The sequence below is a fragment of the Pogona vitticeps genome, chromosome 3 (genome assembly GCF_051106095.1).
Source record: "Pogona vitticeps strain Pit_001003342236 chromosome 3, PviZW2.1, whole genome shotgun sequence".
Taxonomy (NCBI): Eukaryota; Metazoa; Chordata; class Lepidosauria; order Squamata; family Agamidae; genus Pogona; species Pogona vitticeps.
Genome location: NC_135785.1, coordinates 243507044 through 243522309, shown reverse-complemented (window position 1 = coordinate 243522309; position 15266 = coordinate 243507044). Strand labels below are relative to the sequence as shown.

Genomic DNA, 15266 nt, shown 5'->3' with positions numbered 1-15266 from the left:
CTGAGTAACCCAAGGTTAAGAACCAGTGCACTAGACCATTGTGAACTGAGAAAACTATAATCACCAAAAAGGTGCACTAAGACTTAAAGATGCCACTTCATGTTTGCACATTGTAACATAAACAAGTTCATTATAACATAAAAAGTTCAGTTATCAGGAATGTTCTTGCTCAATGACCCTGCTCAGCTTGAGAGCTAATTGTTTTGGAACAACTATAGTAAACTATTACTCAAACATCAAGCCACTTTAAATTTCAGGGCTACATTCAGGGCTACTTTTTCAATACATTTTAATTATTTTAACATTTTATATTCACCAAAATTCAAACCTTGACATAATTACTTTAAATTAAATTGTCCCAATGACTAATCCAAGCTGCGCTACACAAAGTTGCCCCAATAGGATTTTGCCCAGAAAATGTTACAAATAAACATAGTCTGTGTCATCCAATATAGTATATTTATATATAGACCTAAACATATATTTATGTAGGGATGAATTAAGAAATGATGAGGTGATAAGGTATTGCAAGTACAAGAAGCCCATAGTAATATAAAAAGTATGTTTTTAAAACACCACTAAAATATGTTTTCATTTTAAACTCCCCCTCCCGGAAAAAAAGCCTTTTCACGTTCTAGTGAAAATTTAATTAAAAAAAATCAACATTGGACATTTGGGGTCAGGAGCCCACGGGTACTGCTCAAACATGGCAAAAATAACTCTTCATTCTCTAGAGCAGTGGTCCCCAACCTTTTCTGAGTTACGGGACCACTGAGTTGGGGGAGAGGGGTCCATTTGCAAGGAGGCACCCCCCTGCACTCATTGGGGATGGAGGGCCCTTGGGGAGGGGAGGGGCACATTTGCATGCCTGTGCAAAGGTGCAGAGTGCGCTCGCAGAGGGGCGGGGCACCTGTTCGTGCGGGTGGCGGGCCGTGCGGGTGGGTGAGGGGAGTGCGTGTGGGTGAGAGGAATATGTGGGGGGGGGGGCGGGAGATCTGTCTCTGCAACCCAGTACTGTCATGGCCACAGACTGGCACTGGGCCGCAGACCAGGGGTTGTGGACCCCTGCTCTAGAGTGTTCCCTAGAGTAAAATTCTTCTTTACAGTGGGGTCTTGACTTAAGAACGGCTCGAGTTAAGAACATTTTGACTTAAAAACCGCTCTCATAGGAAAATATTGACTTGACTTAAGTACTTAGATTTGAGTTAAGAACTGAAAAAAAAACCACGTGGGAGGCAGGGAAAGTGCAAAATTTGAACTTCAGTTAACTGTTGGCCAGTGAAAAGGGTGCCTGTCTGCTTCCTCACTCCTCCCAGCATTTTCGGACTGCCTGGTACTGTACTGCCTGGACTGTATTTTTGCTGCCTTCCCTGAACCTTTCTTGACCTAAGAAAAAAAGAAACAAAATATCCCCCTCCAGTGGTCGAAGGTGGAATAGCAGCTTCCCATTAGTTTCTATGGACGGAAAAGAGCAGATACGGATCAAATGGTTTTCAATGCATTCCTATGGGAAATGCGGATTTGACGTGAGAACTTTTTGACTTGAGAACCGCCTTCCAATACGGATTAAGTTCTCAAGTCAAGACCCCACTGTAATTGTTATTTTTTAATTGTATGAATTCTGGTGGACCGCCAGCATTTTTTGTATGCACGTCTGTGTGTCTATGCATTCATATCTGCTGTTTATATAATTGCCATGGATTTTCTTTTCCTTATTTAGGATGATGCACATACAAACTTACTAATAGAAGCTATTAAAAATGACAGCTTGCGGCAAATGGAGCGTGAAAGGTAAAAGTGAGCATCATTCTTCTTGCATAACCTCAAAGGATCTTACGTTTTATTAAAATGTTTTAAAAAAAGCTGAACAAAGGTGTGATCTAATTCAGTGAATGGGAAATTCAACATTTTCTCTCTTTCCTTTATGTTTATGTTATCTACCCCTAGGCAATCAGACAAGATCTTGAAGCATGACAGCAGTCAGCAAATGTTTATGGCAGGCTTTATCTCCTCCTCTTAAATCATAGTAACATTCTCTGGCGATAAACATTTGTCTACTATCAACCCACACACATATGCACACAATCAGTTTGCTCTATATTTTAATTTGTGGTTTTTGTATCGCTCTTTCTGACCAAAGTAAAGAAGAGTCTGTGTGATAAAATAGGATAAGGAGGATCTATAATAAAGCATTGCACTGTGGTGTGCCCCTGTTCAAAGCTCCTGCCAGACACATTCAGTTTTCTCTCCCTCTTGGATCTTTTATTTCTCTTCTTTCCATATTTCTCCCTAGCAGCATTCCTTGGCTACTATATGTACTCTGTCATTATTAGGTTATTTGGGTTCCCCAAAATCATTGGGGATTTTTGTATGTATATGCTTGGGGGCTTAATTCTTTCTAAAAAACAGAGGAAGGGAAATTTGCTTGTGAAGATCTCTCTGGAGAGAGGGCAGTAACTAGTTTTGCTTATATAAGAATCCATGCTTATAGAATGAATTCTGTATCAGTATACAGCATGCACATGTTGCTGCTTGTTTATATATCTGATGAGACGGACTATACTGCACAAAAGTTTATCATAGGGGGAGGATTTCTATGATATGTCATATTTTTTCTGTAACCTGTGTTTAAGCTTATGGTGTTTTTGTGTGTGTTTAAGTAATCTGGTGAGAAAGGCCAGATTACTCATAAACATGTTTGAACTTGCTTGTGGGTTCAAATGTAGGTTGCAGAGAAAATGTGAAATGTCATCAAAATCCTCCCTGTACAAGTTACCATATACAGTTTGTAAAAGGTTGCAGGGTTTCTGGTGGTTTTCCCTGCTAATAATCATAGAAATCATAGAAAAATGAAGTTGGAAGGGGCCTACAAGGCCATCAAGTCCAAATCCCTGCTCAATGCAGGAATACAATGGCCGCTATCCTCTTAGATTTTCAGGTTGCAGAGTGAAACTTGCAGAAGTAGATGCTGCTATTTGGTGAAGTGCCAGTCATGTGACCAAATAGCCATAATTCCATAACTGCAGTTCTATGCCTGGAAAAACGAATAAGATAATGTTGAATTTTTTTAATACCACCTTTGTCATGTTCAGACACTCTGTATGTGAGAGGTTTTTTTTCTCCTGAAATAATTCCTTGTGTTTTTAAGGAAAACTACAGCAGAAAAGTATATCATGACAGCTGCTAAATTAATTGCACCAGCAATTGAAACATCATTTGCAGTAGGCTATGACTGGTAGGTGGCATTTTTCAGTTGACCTGCTATTCTCAAATCACATGATCTGGAATAGTCCCATGGAAATTAGTGGCTCACAACTACATGCTGAACTTGCCCGTTCCTACTTTTTTTTTTAAGTCTTACATTTTAAAATGCCATATTTTCAAGTATTTAAACATCTTTTCTTAATTATGCATCCAAATGATTTTCTCTCTCGAGGGCTGTGGTTCCCACCATTTTTGAGTCACAATCCCCCTTTATAATAACTGAATAACCCCTACCATGTTTGCATAAAAAGGTATTTTTAATGGGGGTAAAGTTATCCCTTCTCAGAAAGTAGAGGCTTTTATCTCCCCCAAAGGGTGTGTTTATCATACATGCACCTACATGCTAACTTTAATATATGTCTCCAAAAGGTCAAGAAAGAAATAATTTATCAAGGGCTACAACACATAGAAGGTGACCCATGACTCCCCAGAAAACACTTTCTTGACTTCCTTGGGGATCATGACCCCCATATTGGCATACCATGCTTTTGGGTCACAGGCAGTGCCTGAAATTAAGTGAAAAACCTAATTTATTCATTGCACATATTGTTTTCAAAGCTTCCTAATCTTATAGGTCAGTGGTTCCCAACCTTGGGTGCCCAGATTTTCTTGGACTACAGCTCTCAGAAATCCTGACCAGCACAGCTAGTGGTGGTGGTGGCTTCTAGAAGTATTAGTCCAAGAACATCTACAGACTCAAAGTTGGGAACCACCGTTATAGGTGATCCAGTTAGTGTCTAGGAATATAAAAGTCGCTGATTCAAGTTCACCATGATGTAGAAGTTCCTAAATGGTCCTTGACAATTGACCAAGCTCAACCTCTGCCTCTGTCTGCAGTATATAAAATGATACTGAGCTGCAGTATAAAGTAGTTGTGAGGCAGGACTACGCAATCTTTACTTTGGCAGGAGATACTGGGTTCATCAGTTCCATGTGGTAGTCCAAGTGCTTAATGAGCCTCCCCATTATCTGTCTTGATCTTTGAAGGATAAGGATTTCTCAGGGACTTAGATGGCTTCAGTGCAAATTGGATCCTAAAACCAGTTCATACAACTAGCTGTTAATGGATGCTTGGCAAAGACTAAGCAGTTGCTTTCTTGACTTGCAGAAGCTCATTTTAACAAAGTTAATGTTTCTCTTTTTGATTTTGTCACAGGTGTGTAGAAGTAGTAAAAGCTTCCCAGTATGTGGAGTTAGCCAATGACCTGGAAATCAATAAAGCAATTACATATTTGAGGCAAAAGGATTTTAATCAGGTATAGTGTTTTCATAAAATCTTGGTAAAAGATTGCACAGAAGCTTAATCAAAACAATTAGAAGAGTAAACTATCCCTCAACAACTGAGAGTAGACTGTACTGTTATGACACTGTAAAACAGAGAATTCAAATGTTTGCTTTTCCCATTTTCATTGGCATTTTCATTGGCATTTGAATTTTTACTGAGGTATGGACCAAAGGTTAATGACAGAACTAAATCTAATAACATTTCAGCATGATGAAGAAAATATACTTGAGTGGGATAGTAGTATTTATTTATTTTATTATTTATTTTATTTTATTTTTTTGATTTATATCCCACCCATCTGGTATATCATACCAGTATTGTACTTACAGCTAGATATGGAGCTGCTACATTGTTCTGTCTTCACTCATTGGGAGTATTTACTGTTCCCTGGATGGAGTGGGAATACCCACAAAATTTAGCAGATGTTTTCTGTAGCACTGGGAGGGCAGCCACCTCTTTAAATTTAAAGCTAATTTAAAACAATTGCTGTTTTCTAAACTGTAGAAATGTTTAAAAGCTATTTAACATTGTTTTTTAGAGAATGTAAATATTTGCTAAATAATTGGGGCCTTAATAAAATTGTTAGTCCCAATTATAGTAGACCCACTAGGCAGAACCCTGTTAGATCTTTACATATACTGGAGAGATTGCAGAAGTTGCAATGGCTGATAGATGAGTGCCAGCCCTATGTCACTTACATGACTGGTCAAACCCCTGCACCTTCTCAATTAGCTTTGAAAACTTCCATGATTCGTCTTGCCTGTGTATAAAAACTCAATAGGACTCTGCCCATTTAATTGAGAACTTTTGACTTACCATTCTGTAATTGATCCGGTAGGTCTGCTCAAATGGAGATTAGCAACTAGATTTATGCTTAAGAGTTTCAGCTTCAGAAGGGATAGATTTATTCACCCAAACAATATGACTGGAATATTCTTCTTCATTAGTTCTGACCTGCCCTCTATAAAGGACACATGGCAATCAACATTCCTCCTTCCCAAAGAGAGATCAGCCTGTACTTCCTTTTAAAACAACATTTATATGGTTTATTCTCAAAGGCTTTCATGGCCGGGATCCAGTGGCTGTTTTAGGTTTTTCGGGCTGTTTGGCCATGTTCTTCGGAACAAGGCTAAACAGCCCGAAAAACCTACAACAACCATTTATATGGTTGTTTAATCCTGTAAAGAGTAGAAGAACCAGAAGACTTCTAAGACTCAAGAATCTATGGCTTTTGGCAATCGTAGTCAAAGATAATCAGAAGTCCCAACATTGGGAACCACTGCTTTATAAAAGGCAGCTTATCACTTCCAATTACTGTATACTACTTCTATATAACACTATAAGAAACTTTCACTGAACATATAGAAGATACCACAGAACTTGCTATACCATTCCAAGTGGTTACCGAGCTTGTATTGATCAATTCCTGTTCATCCAAATCAGTTCAAAAGGTGTGTCAAGAATTTAATCTCCCATGATTAAAATTTGAAATAATGTTCTTTGGAGCAAACCACAACCCAGCAGCCTTTGTGCAAGATGACGCTGGGATGATTTGTAAGCATTTCTCCTAAAGTTCTCTGCATATTTCAAAAATGAAAAAAAAACTTACTGTGAAGGCCAAGTGAAACTGCCCATTCCACAGCTGCCTGTTGATCTGCCTTTTTGAATGAAACAGAAAATAACATGAAAAAGAAACAGGTCCCTAATCCAAGGTGGTGCTTTTGTAGTTACAAAATTTGGGGGAGGAGAACTGTGCAGTGATATGTGCCCTTTGCAGAGAGTAAACAGATTAATGTTTTAGTTACCGCATTCTCATTTTTAATTAACATGTTAAGTACATGTTCTGGGCCGGCAAAGCAAGAACCATCTAACTTTTGAAGAAGACAGAACTAGAAATAATCCTCCTTCAAAGCATTGCTTGCTAGCAGTGATATTAATAGGAGTAGCCAGGAGGTTCTTGAGACACTCAAATTAAAAACATCTCACAAAACACTCCAAATGTCAGTAATCTTGTTGGGCACCTATAGTGGGCTGATGGGCAAACTGCACTCACTCCAGCTTTAGCGAACAAATTATACCATAAGAAAAAAAATTAAAAACTAAAATGATCCTTGGGGTCCCTTTCAGACTTACATTTCCATGTTTTTATGATTCTGTTTGGCAAGCTCATATTCTTGAAGCATCTGGCAATAAGGTAATCAGTATACAGTATTAGCCAATTGACAATACTGTATTTGACTAGTCAGCTGACAAAATATGACTGTTCAGTTGACTAGGGTTGCTAATTGGATAGGTTTAATTAATATAATGTTCGTGTCCTAGATGTTTCTCTTCTGTTCATGTATTTTATTTCTTATTACTCAGATCAGTTGTCTCTGTGTTTAAAAGTTATTCTTTCTTTCCTTTAATTATTCTTTTCTTCTTTTGTACTGTCTTTCACATTTCTTTGGTGTTGTAAGTATGATGAGGTAGGTACTGAACCAATATTAATCACAATAACAGTTTCCCACAGGTTTAGCATAGGGGCGCCAGCACTGCAAGGACAAAATATACTGATGTGATGTGTATAAATGGATAGGCAAGTCACTGGGAACTTTCCCCCCTACAACCCGAAACCAGCTTTCCCTGTCTAGTGAACTGATTACTAATTTACTCATTTGTTTGTTTTTTCGTTTCATTTATAGGCTCACAACATTAAAAGAATATAATGAAAAACATAATGAGATAAACATAAAAAAACAAACTACAGTGGTGCCCCGCATAGCGATGTTAATCAGTTGCAGGATTAATGTCGCTATCTGGAAACATCGCTATATGGAATGTAAAACCCCATAGGAATGCATTAAACTCCGTTTAATGTGTTCCTATGGCGTGAAAACTCACCAGTAAATGAAGATTCCCCATCCGGCCGCCATTTTCGCCGCCTTGGTAAGCGAGGGCAGGGCGCGAAAATGCTGCGGGCGGCCATTTTATTCTTCCGGCGGCCATTTTGGAACCATCAATCAGCTGTTTTTAGATCATCACAAAGCGATTTTCGCTCATTGGAATCATCGCAATGCGATCGCATTAGCGATCGCAAAAAACACGTCGCTATGCGGATTCGTCTTTAAACGGTGCGCTTGTTAAGCGAGGCACCACTGTACGGTATACTAATTAAAATACAATTGAATAATTAAAGACATTAAGAATGATAATAGAAAAGGCATTCAGGGGCTCAGTCAAGATTGCTAAAAGCCTGCCTGAAAAGATGGGTTGTCAGCTGTCAGCGGAAGGATAAAAGGGAGGGGGCAGGCTGATCTCCCAAGGGAGAGCATTGCATAATCTGGGAGCTACCACAGAGAAGGCCCTGTCTCTTGCCCCCATCAACTGTCCCTGTGCTGGCATTGAGACCTCACATGAAGTGTGTTATAGTAATCCAGGTGGGATGTAACTAAGTCATGTGTCATTGTTGTAGCCAAATTAGACATCTCAAGTGAACGGGTGCAGCAGGCACACCAGTTTTAATTGTGTAAAAACACTCCTGGCTACTGCCGAAACCTGAACATTCAGGGTCAGGGATGAATCCATGAATACACCCAAGTTGCAAATGTGAAAATTTTTAGGGGGAGTGTAACCCCATCCAGTCTGACAAAGTGGTCTTGTCCATGAAAGCTCCCATTAAAAATATAAAAGCTAGTCTTTAAGGAACCACCATGTTTTGTCTATTTTTTTAACTCTTTATTTTTATTTTGTTTTTACGTATAAAATATACCATGTATCTTTATAATATCAGATACCATTAAAATAGAAATGTGGAGTCACAGAAAAACCACTTCAGGGAAGGTAAAAGGATGTGGAAGAGAGGCCAGTGATAGTAGCCATTTGCAGGAAGTGAGCAAAGTGCACTTGGCTGTAAATAAAGAGTTTCCTCTGAGTTCAGTCACAGAGGAAGCCTGGAAATACAACTAAAACATTGTGCAGACACAGTGAGGAAGCCTTAATAGTAAAATAAATAAATAAATAAAAATGATCAGCACTGCCAGCAGTGATCCAGTGGCAACCTTTTACTATGAGAAGTTTCTCCCTCTGTCCCGAGGCTCCCAAAGGCTTCTCCAGGGCAAAAGGGAGCCCAAAGGAACCTTGGAAGCTTTAAATTGGCTTATAGTAATTATTTATGGTGCCTGGATCCATTTAACCCTGGTGGAACTGTGGCAATAGGATTTTGTCCACTATGTGATATATTTACTGTCCACACTGCTGTTGTTGTTCATTATGGACAGTTCTCAGCAAGATAAATCAGTGATAATCTTAGAATTGCACTATTGCATAGTAACCTTTTTCAGGATGGCCACACAGTGATGACAACTGTCCTGTTGCGTTTCCTTTTTTTAAACTTTATTTATTTTAAGCTTACACTCAGGCATTTCTATTTACTCATCATACTATTGGGGTGTCCTGAGGGTATCTGAGTTTTAAACACCTTGATTACTGTGGATTGTTGGAGCTCAGAGAACTGGCATAATGGGGAAGAAGAAGAAACGGCAGTGGACTGCTTCTAACTCTCCTCCCAAGGTCGCTAAACAACTGCGGCTAGATCAGATGGGCCTATTTGTGATGGAAATTTCAAGTGAGTCAGTTATAAACACCACTCGAAATAAGTTCTCTGTTTTGGCTACAGATTCCCAGGAATCTAATGAGAAAAAGTCTCAATTATTGAAACCCTCTCTTACTGACTTGAAAACAGCAGGGCCAGCCATGAAACAAACTGTATCTATTCAAGCTGGTGAAGGGTTAGGAACCACAGAGGTGGGTGAAGATTTATTGACCCTGGTGGATAAGGGGGCGATAGATCTCCAGCTATTGAGACTATTGGGAGAGCACTGCATAGCTATGGGGAAGATAGTGAAGGCTATTTTTTCAGAAAATCCAGCATATTGCTGATCAGCTGGACTCCTTTCTGGACTTACTAAAACAAACGGGAAAAGAGTCTCCACATCTCCACATCTGACAGCTCCAGGCACAGGGGAAAAGTAAGGGTGCCTGTCCCAGCAGAGGGGAAACAGCACAAGACTCCTTTAAATCAAACATAGTCAAAACAACCACTTCTCAACGCCTTCTCGTAACTCAAATAATCATAGAAGATTTGGACAATCATATAAATAAAGGAAAATGGACAAACAGGCAAAAGGTTCTCACCTCCCTGAGTAAATTGTTGCAAACAGAGGTAAGCCAACTTGATCTGAAATCTATTGAACGCTTACCTGCCCCTTGCTGTATACTAAGGCTACGGATGGAGTTTTACAAGCCCATGATTCCCCTCATGCTTTGCAGGATGAAAAGATTTCTGAGCACCTTCTCCATTGCAACAAAAAGAGTCTTTTCAGATGTGTCTCCAGATCCTGTGTCTTATAAAACAGACACAGCAAACTTCTGTGGAGCAAATAGTACTAGCTACTCCTCCACTGACCACAAGGTCACAGCTAATGGGCTCTCTGCCAAAACACAATGTAGACGAAGGTCAGCTTATGGCACAGCAGCAACAGGAAAGATTACAGCAGCCACCAGCTCCATCTCTACCAGCAGTCAGAGAACTAGTCTCCCTGGATAAGCTGGAGTGCCTGACCAAGTCTTTGGAAGAATCTCTAGTAAATTTAAGAGGTTTCCCAGCTGTGCATAGCTCAAAAATAATGCCAGCAGGTGGGATGATACAAAAACCTCAAATTGAGTCTACTCTAGAGCTCTTTAAGGTCCAGAGGAAGACTCCCAACTCGGGTAGTGTTGCAAAGCGGGTAAACAGTATTACTCAGATGGTAACTGGACAGGACAAATCTGAATCACCATCCAAGGACTTACTGATGCAACTGGATATTGATGGAGATGAACTTGTGGAAGAAGCCTCGGCCACTTTTAAAGATTTACCCAGGGAGGAACAAATGAAAATTATTACTAGCCTGAAGAAAGTGAGGACTGACTTAATTAACATCACAGAAGTTCCTATATCACATTCGATTCTTTATGCCACAGAGGGCACCACCATGCTGGCTGATCCTTCATCGATCATTGAATTTTCCATGCCACTCTCCATTCCTTTAGCTCCCTCTGGTCTGCATCAGCCCCTAGTCTGAGCATCTACTCACCTCTTCTCCATTCCCAACATTATAGGAGTGGCACAAACTCATCCAGGAAGATCCACCGTGGATGATCTGCTATTTCATGACCCAGTAAACTCACTTCCAGAAGCCACAAATCTAGACCTTCTTACAGGTCTGAGAATTGACTGAATAACATCTCCTTAATTCCTGAAAATAGAACCTCATTTAAAATTCTTTCATGGAACATAACAAGCTGGAAGGGTAAATGTAAAGATAGCTCATTTGTGAATTACATTAAAAATTATGATATTATACTATTACAGGAAACATGGGCTGTAGACCAAGTACTACTAGGAGAGTATAAGGTGTATTGCGAACCTGCAATTAAGGTAAATAACAAAGGGAGACCAACTGCTGGCCTAGCTGTAATGGTTAAAACTTGCCTAAATTCAGAGTATATTGAATTGCCTACCTCTCAGTGTCATCTATTGGTTATTAAGATTTGTACTCCTAATATAGTATGGATTCTAGTCAACATACATGTACCCCCCGGGTCTTAATAATCTACAGCAGTTTAAACAAATGCATAGAGGACCTTGAGAAGAGTTTCCCACTGGCTGAGTTCATCTTGGCAGGTGATTTCAATGCCCACGTGGGAAAAGATCATTGGATATTTCTGAAAACGTTAGATGTGGGCTGCAATACTTCCCTTCCCACCTGTTGCACCTTCAGAAGACAGTCCAAGGACCATGTCAGTAATACAGCAGCAATTTCATTAGCTAACCTGAGCATCTGATTCAATTTAATTTGGCTAAATGGTTCAGCAGAATTCCTGCATGCAGGGGAATACACACATATAGCTACCCAGGGTTCCAGTATTATTGATTATATTTTGATATCACTTTCTCTGAAACCATGTGTGGCACATCTTGGGATGGGTGATTTCACCAGCAATGATCACGTCCCTTTGTTTGCAGAGATGGCCTTAGGAGTCAATATGAGGGCTGCCTCCCTGATTCCACAGAACAAGTCAGCAATTGGAATCAAAATTAACTGGAGTAACCTAACATTACAAAAGTTCCAAAAATTACTATCAAGGAATGAGTGTAACAACAGTTTGATTTCTTTAATGAATGTGCCAGAACCTCTTGAAAAAATCCAAGCTTTCAATGATTTTATTTAGCTCCTATTCTCTGAGTTAGGGTGTACACCAACCACCTTAAGGTGTAGTAATCCTACACATAAAAGATCCAGGTTTTATGTACTCGCAAAGGCTTTCACGGCCGGGATCTAATGGTTGTTGTGGGTTTTTCAGGCTCTTTGAGTGCTGTCCTCTGAAGATGCTGGCCACAGAGACTGGCGAAACGTTAGGAAGAACAACCTTCAGAACATGGCCAAAGAGCCCAAAAAACCCACAACAACCATCCTGGTTTGATTCGGATTGTAAGATCCTAAAAGAATGTATCTGTAACTCCTATAGAACATATAAACAGTCGGGCATCTCTCAAGCACTATTTAAATATCTATCCCTAAAAAAAACATTTAAAGGACTGTATAAAGAAAAAAGGCAAAGCTTCATTTTAGTGCAATGGAACAATGCTATTACAGGCAGTGACCCTGAAAAATAACAATTTATTTTATTTATTTATTTATTTATTTTATATCCCGCCTATCTGGTCGGGCAAGGACCACTCTAGTTTTTCTGGGCCATTGTGGCTGGTTCCTCTAGGACGGAGGAGCACGGCCCTGCCAAAATATTATCTCAAAGATGGGTCCAATATTTTTCCAAGCTTCTCTTTAACAAAGATATATAGTGGTGCCTTGACTTACGAATGCCCCTACTTACGACCATTTCGAGTTATGACCGGCTCCGGCCGCAAAATTTTGTTTCAACTTGCGGCTGGAGCTTCGACTTACGAACAGAAAAAAGGCAGGGGGAAAAGGCGGGAAATTCAAACCATAGGTGGTGAAGAGGCTGCTTCTTTGTAGCTCTTTCGCCCCAATGGTTAGGGAAAGGGATGCGGTAGTGGCGACGGCTGAGCGCCGGGAGGCTGAGCCTGGCCAGGGTGCTCACCTCGTTCCAGAGCTGGAGGCGGCATCGGGCACCACCACCAGCAGTGGCATGGGCTTGGGACTGCCTGGTAAGGTAAGGTGCCGTTTTTTAAAAGCTGTTCTGGGTCAGTTTTGCAGGGTTGGGGGGGTTATGTTTCTGTGGTGTTTGTTTTTTGGTGTGTTTGTTTTCAGTCCCAGCGTGGGACTTCCTCTGTTTATATATATATTTAGTTTTTGAGGTTTTTTTTGGGTGGAGGCAAAACAGATTAATCACATTCCCATGCATTCCTATGGGAATGCATGCTTTTACGACCATTTCGACTTACATTCCATCTTTTGGAATGGATTATGGTCGTAAGTCGAGGCACCACTGACCCCTCCACCTTTTCCACAATCAAACTCACACTCTGGCCTCCAGCATCTACTGATGAGGTTAAAGAGCTAATAACCCAATTAAAAGCAGGAAAAGCGGCTGGCCCCGATGCTATTCCACCAGACTTAGTGCAGTGTGATCCGGATTGGTGGGCTTCAATATTTGCCCCTCTCTTTTCTGCTATAGACAACACTGGGTCAATTTCTAAAGCCTGGACCAATGCCATTGTGCCCCCATTTTATAAAAAAGGGGATTCCTCCCTCCCAGAAAATTATAGGCCAATTAGCTTACTATTAGTGATTGGGAAATTATATGCAAAATACCTATTAAACAAACTCACCTCTTGGACTGACAATCAATCTATTCTTGGTCCTGAGTGAGCTTGTTTTAGGAAGGGCAAGTCCACAATCAACTCTTGATACTCTCGCACATTATTAATAAAACATTAAAATATGCTAATGCTAAACTGTACGTGGTCTTCCTTGATTTAAAGGGCAATTTTGATTCAATAGACAACTATTATGGGACAAATTGGAAAATTTGGACATTGATAAAAGACTGCTCATAAAAGGTTTATACTCTGCTACAACATGCCAAAATCGACTTTCTTGAAGAGGGGAAGTAACCAACCAGGTCCCAACTAACAAGGGAGTGAAACAAGGCTGCATCCTGGCTCCCTTATTGTTTAACCTTTTTATGAAAAATCTCACTCCCTTTTTGACTAACTGATGACCACCCTTCCAAATTGGGAACTCATCCCATCCCAATACTATTCTATGTGCAGTCATCAGTTCCTGCACTCATCCAGGTCTAAAACACCCAATTAATGGATGTGCAGAGTATCTGAGCAAAAATAAAATGCAATTAAGTTATAATAAATAAAAATACTGTTTTTTGCCAAAACATGGAAACAATTTCAATGGAACCTAAATGGAAATCACATAGAACAGGTTAAACAGTATAAATACTTAGGTGTTCTTTTTCATTATAAACACTCTTGGGTCCCACATCAAAAAATGGCTATAAACGCAGCTAGGATCACTACTCAATCTATTTTGCGTTTTTACTATAATTCAGGAAATCAGTTTGTCCCAGCAGCATTACAAGTTTTCAAGTCCAGCATTATTCCACAAGCCCTCTATGGTTTCCCAATTTGGGCAAGTGCTATGGATCGATCGATTAAACAGCTACAACCCTCCTCCTTATGCAAAGCCTTAGGACTATCTAGATGTGTGCCCTAATCGGTACTCTGCCTGGAATCCGGAGTATCTTTAATACAGGCTGTAGCTTGGTTGAGATCGTTCAAATTTTGGTTCAGTATCTATTACAATTCAAATATGGACAGTTTATTATACCAGCTTCTGCAGGACTCTGTCCCTCCTTTTCAGTCAACGGTCCTCTTGAAAAAATTGAAATCAATTGGTATAGATAGCGACTACTTTGGAGCTCTAAGTCAAGAGCTAGCTTTCCAAACTATTAAAAGAAGAATTTTGGATATTGAATTTCAGGACCTTTGTAGTGCTGCCACTAAATTCTGTTCACCATTGTTTTTCCATATTCCTCTTAAAATGGGTAAACCTGCTGCCTACCTTTCCTTGCTCAAATGCCCCCCAAAACGTAGGGCCTTTTCTTTGGCCAGATGCAATGTCATGCCTACTGCTATATTATATCGCAGATTTAATGCAGTTCCCTATTCTGAAAGGCACTGGCCATGTGAACAGGGGGTGCTGGAAACCCTTGATCATCTGTTTCTGCACTGCCCGCTTCACTTGATTGGCCCAAATTTTATTAAACCTGGAACGGAGGTCGGATCTGGGTAAAGTTCGCTATATGCTGACGGCCAAGATGACTGACATTGTAGAAAGAGTCACAAACTTCCTTGATACCATTGTTAGGAGATGAACCGTTGTCCCTTTAAGGATGTCTAACACTTTTCTGCCCTCTTGATGCCAATATATGTAGTTTCCCAACAAACCACTGTGACTATGTCCAATTTTTACTTATGCCAGTAAAGGTTTTATCTATCTATCTGTCTATCCGTTTGTCTCTCCTATCTAGCTTGAAGAGACCTCATGTTACTGAAAGCAGAGGTAGTATTTCAGCCCATCTCACTTTACTGTTGGAATATATAGTGGTGCCTCGAAAGACGATGTTAATTCGTTCCACAAAAAAGTCTTGCAAAAACATTGTCTTGCGAAACGCAGTTCCCTATTGGAAACAT

General features: G+C 40.0%; 1 protein-coding gene and 1 long non-coding RNA gene across 2 annotated transcripts in view; one reads left to right on the top strand and one right to left on the bottom strand.

The window, feature by feature from the left end:
- IFT88 (intraflagellar transport 88) overlaps positions 1 to 15266 on the top strand; it is a 62936-nt gene that overhangs the window by 15381 nt on the left and 32289 nt on the right. Inside the window, exons 13-15 of the mRNA XM_020802049.3 lie at positions 1721 to 1791; positions 3149 to 3235; positions 4421 to 4520. Of these exons, the coding sequence (XP_020657708.3) occupies positions 1721 to 1791; positions 3149 to 3235; positions 4421 to 4520 (258 nt within the window). The remainder of the gene's footprint in view (positions 1 to 1720; positions 1792 to 3148; positions 3236 to 4420; positions 4521 to 15266) is intronic.
- Positions 6089 to 9922, bottom strand: LOC144588056 (uncharacterized). Its single transcript, XR_013543384.1, has 2 exons — positions 9790 to 9922; positions 6089 to 6207 (listed from the first exon to the last, which is right to left on the bottom strand). It is a non-coding gene; the product is annotated as an uncharacterized LOC144588056 (long non-coding RNA).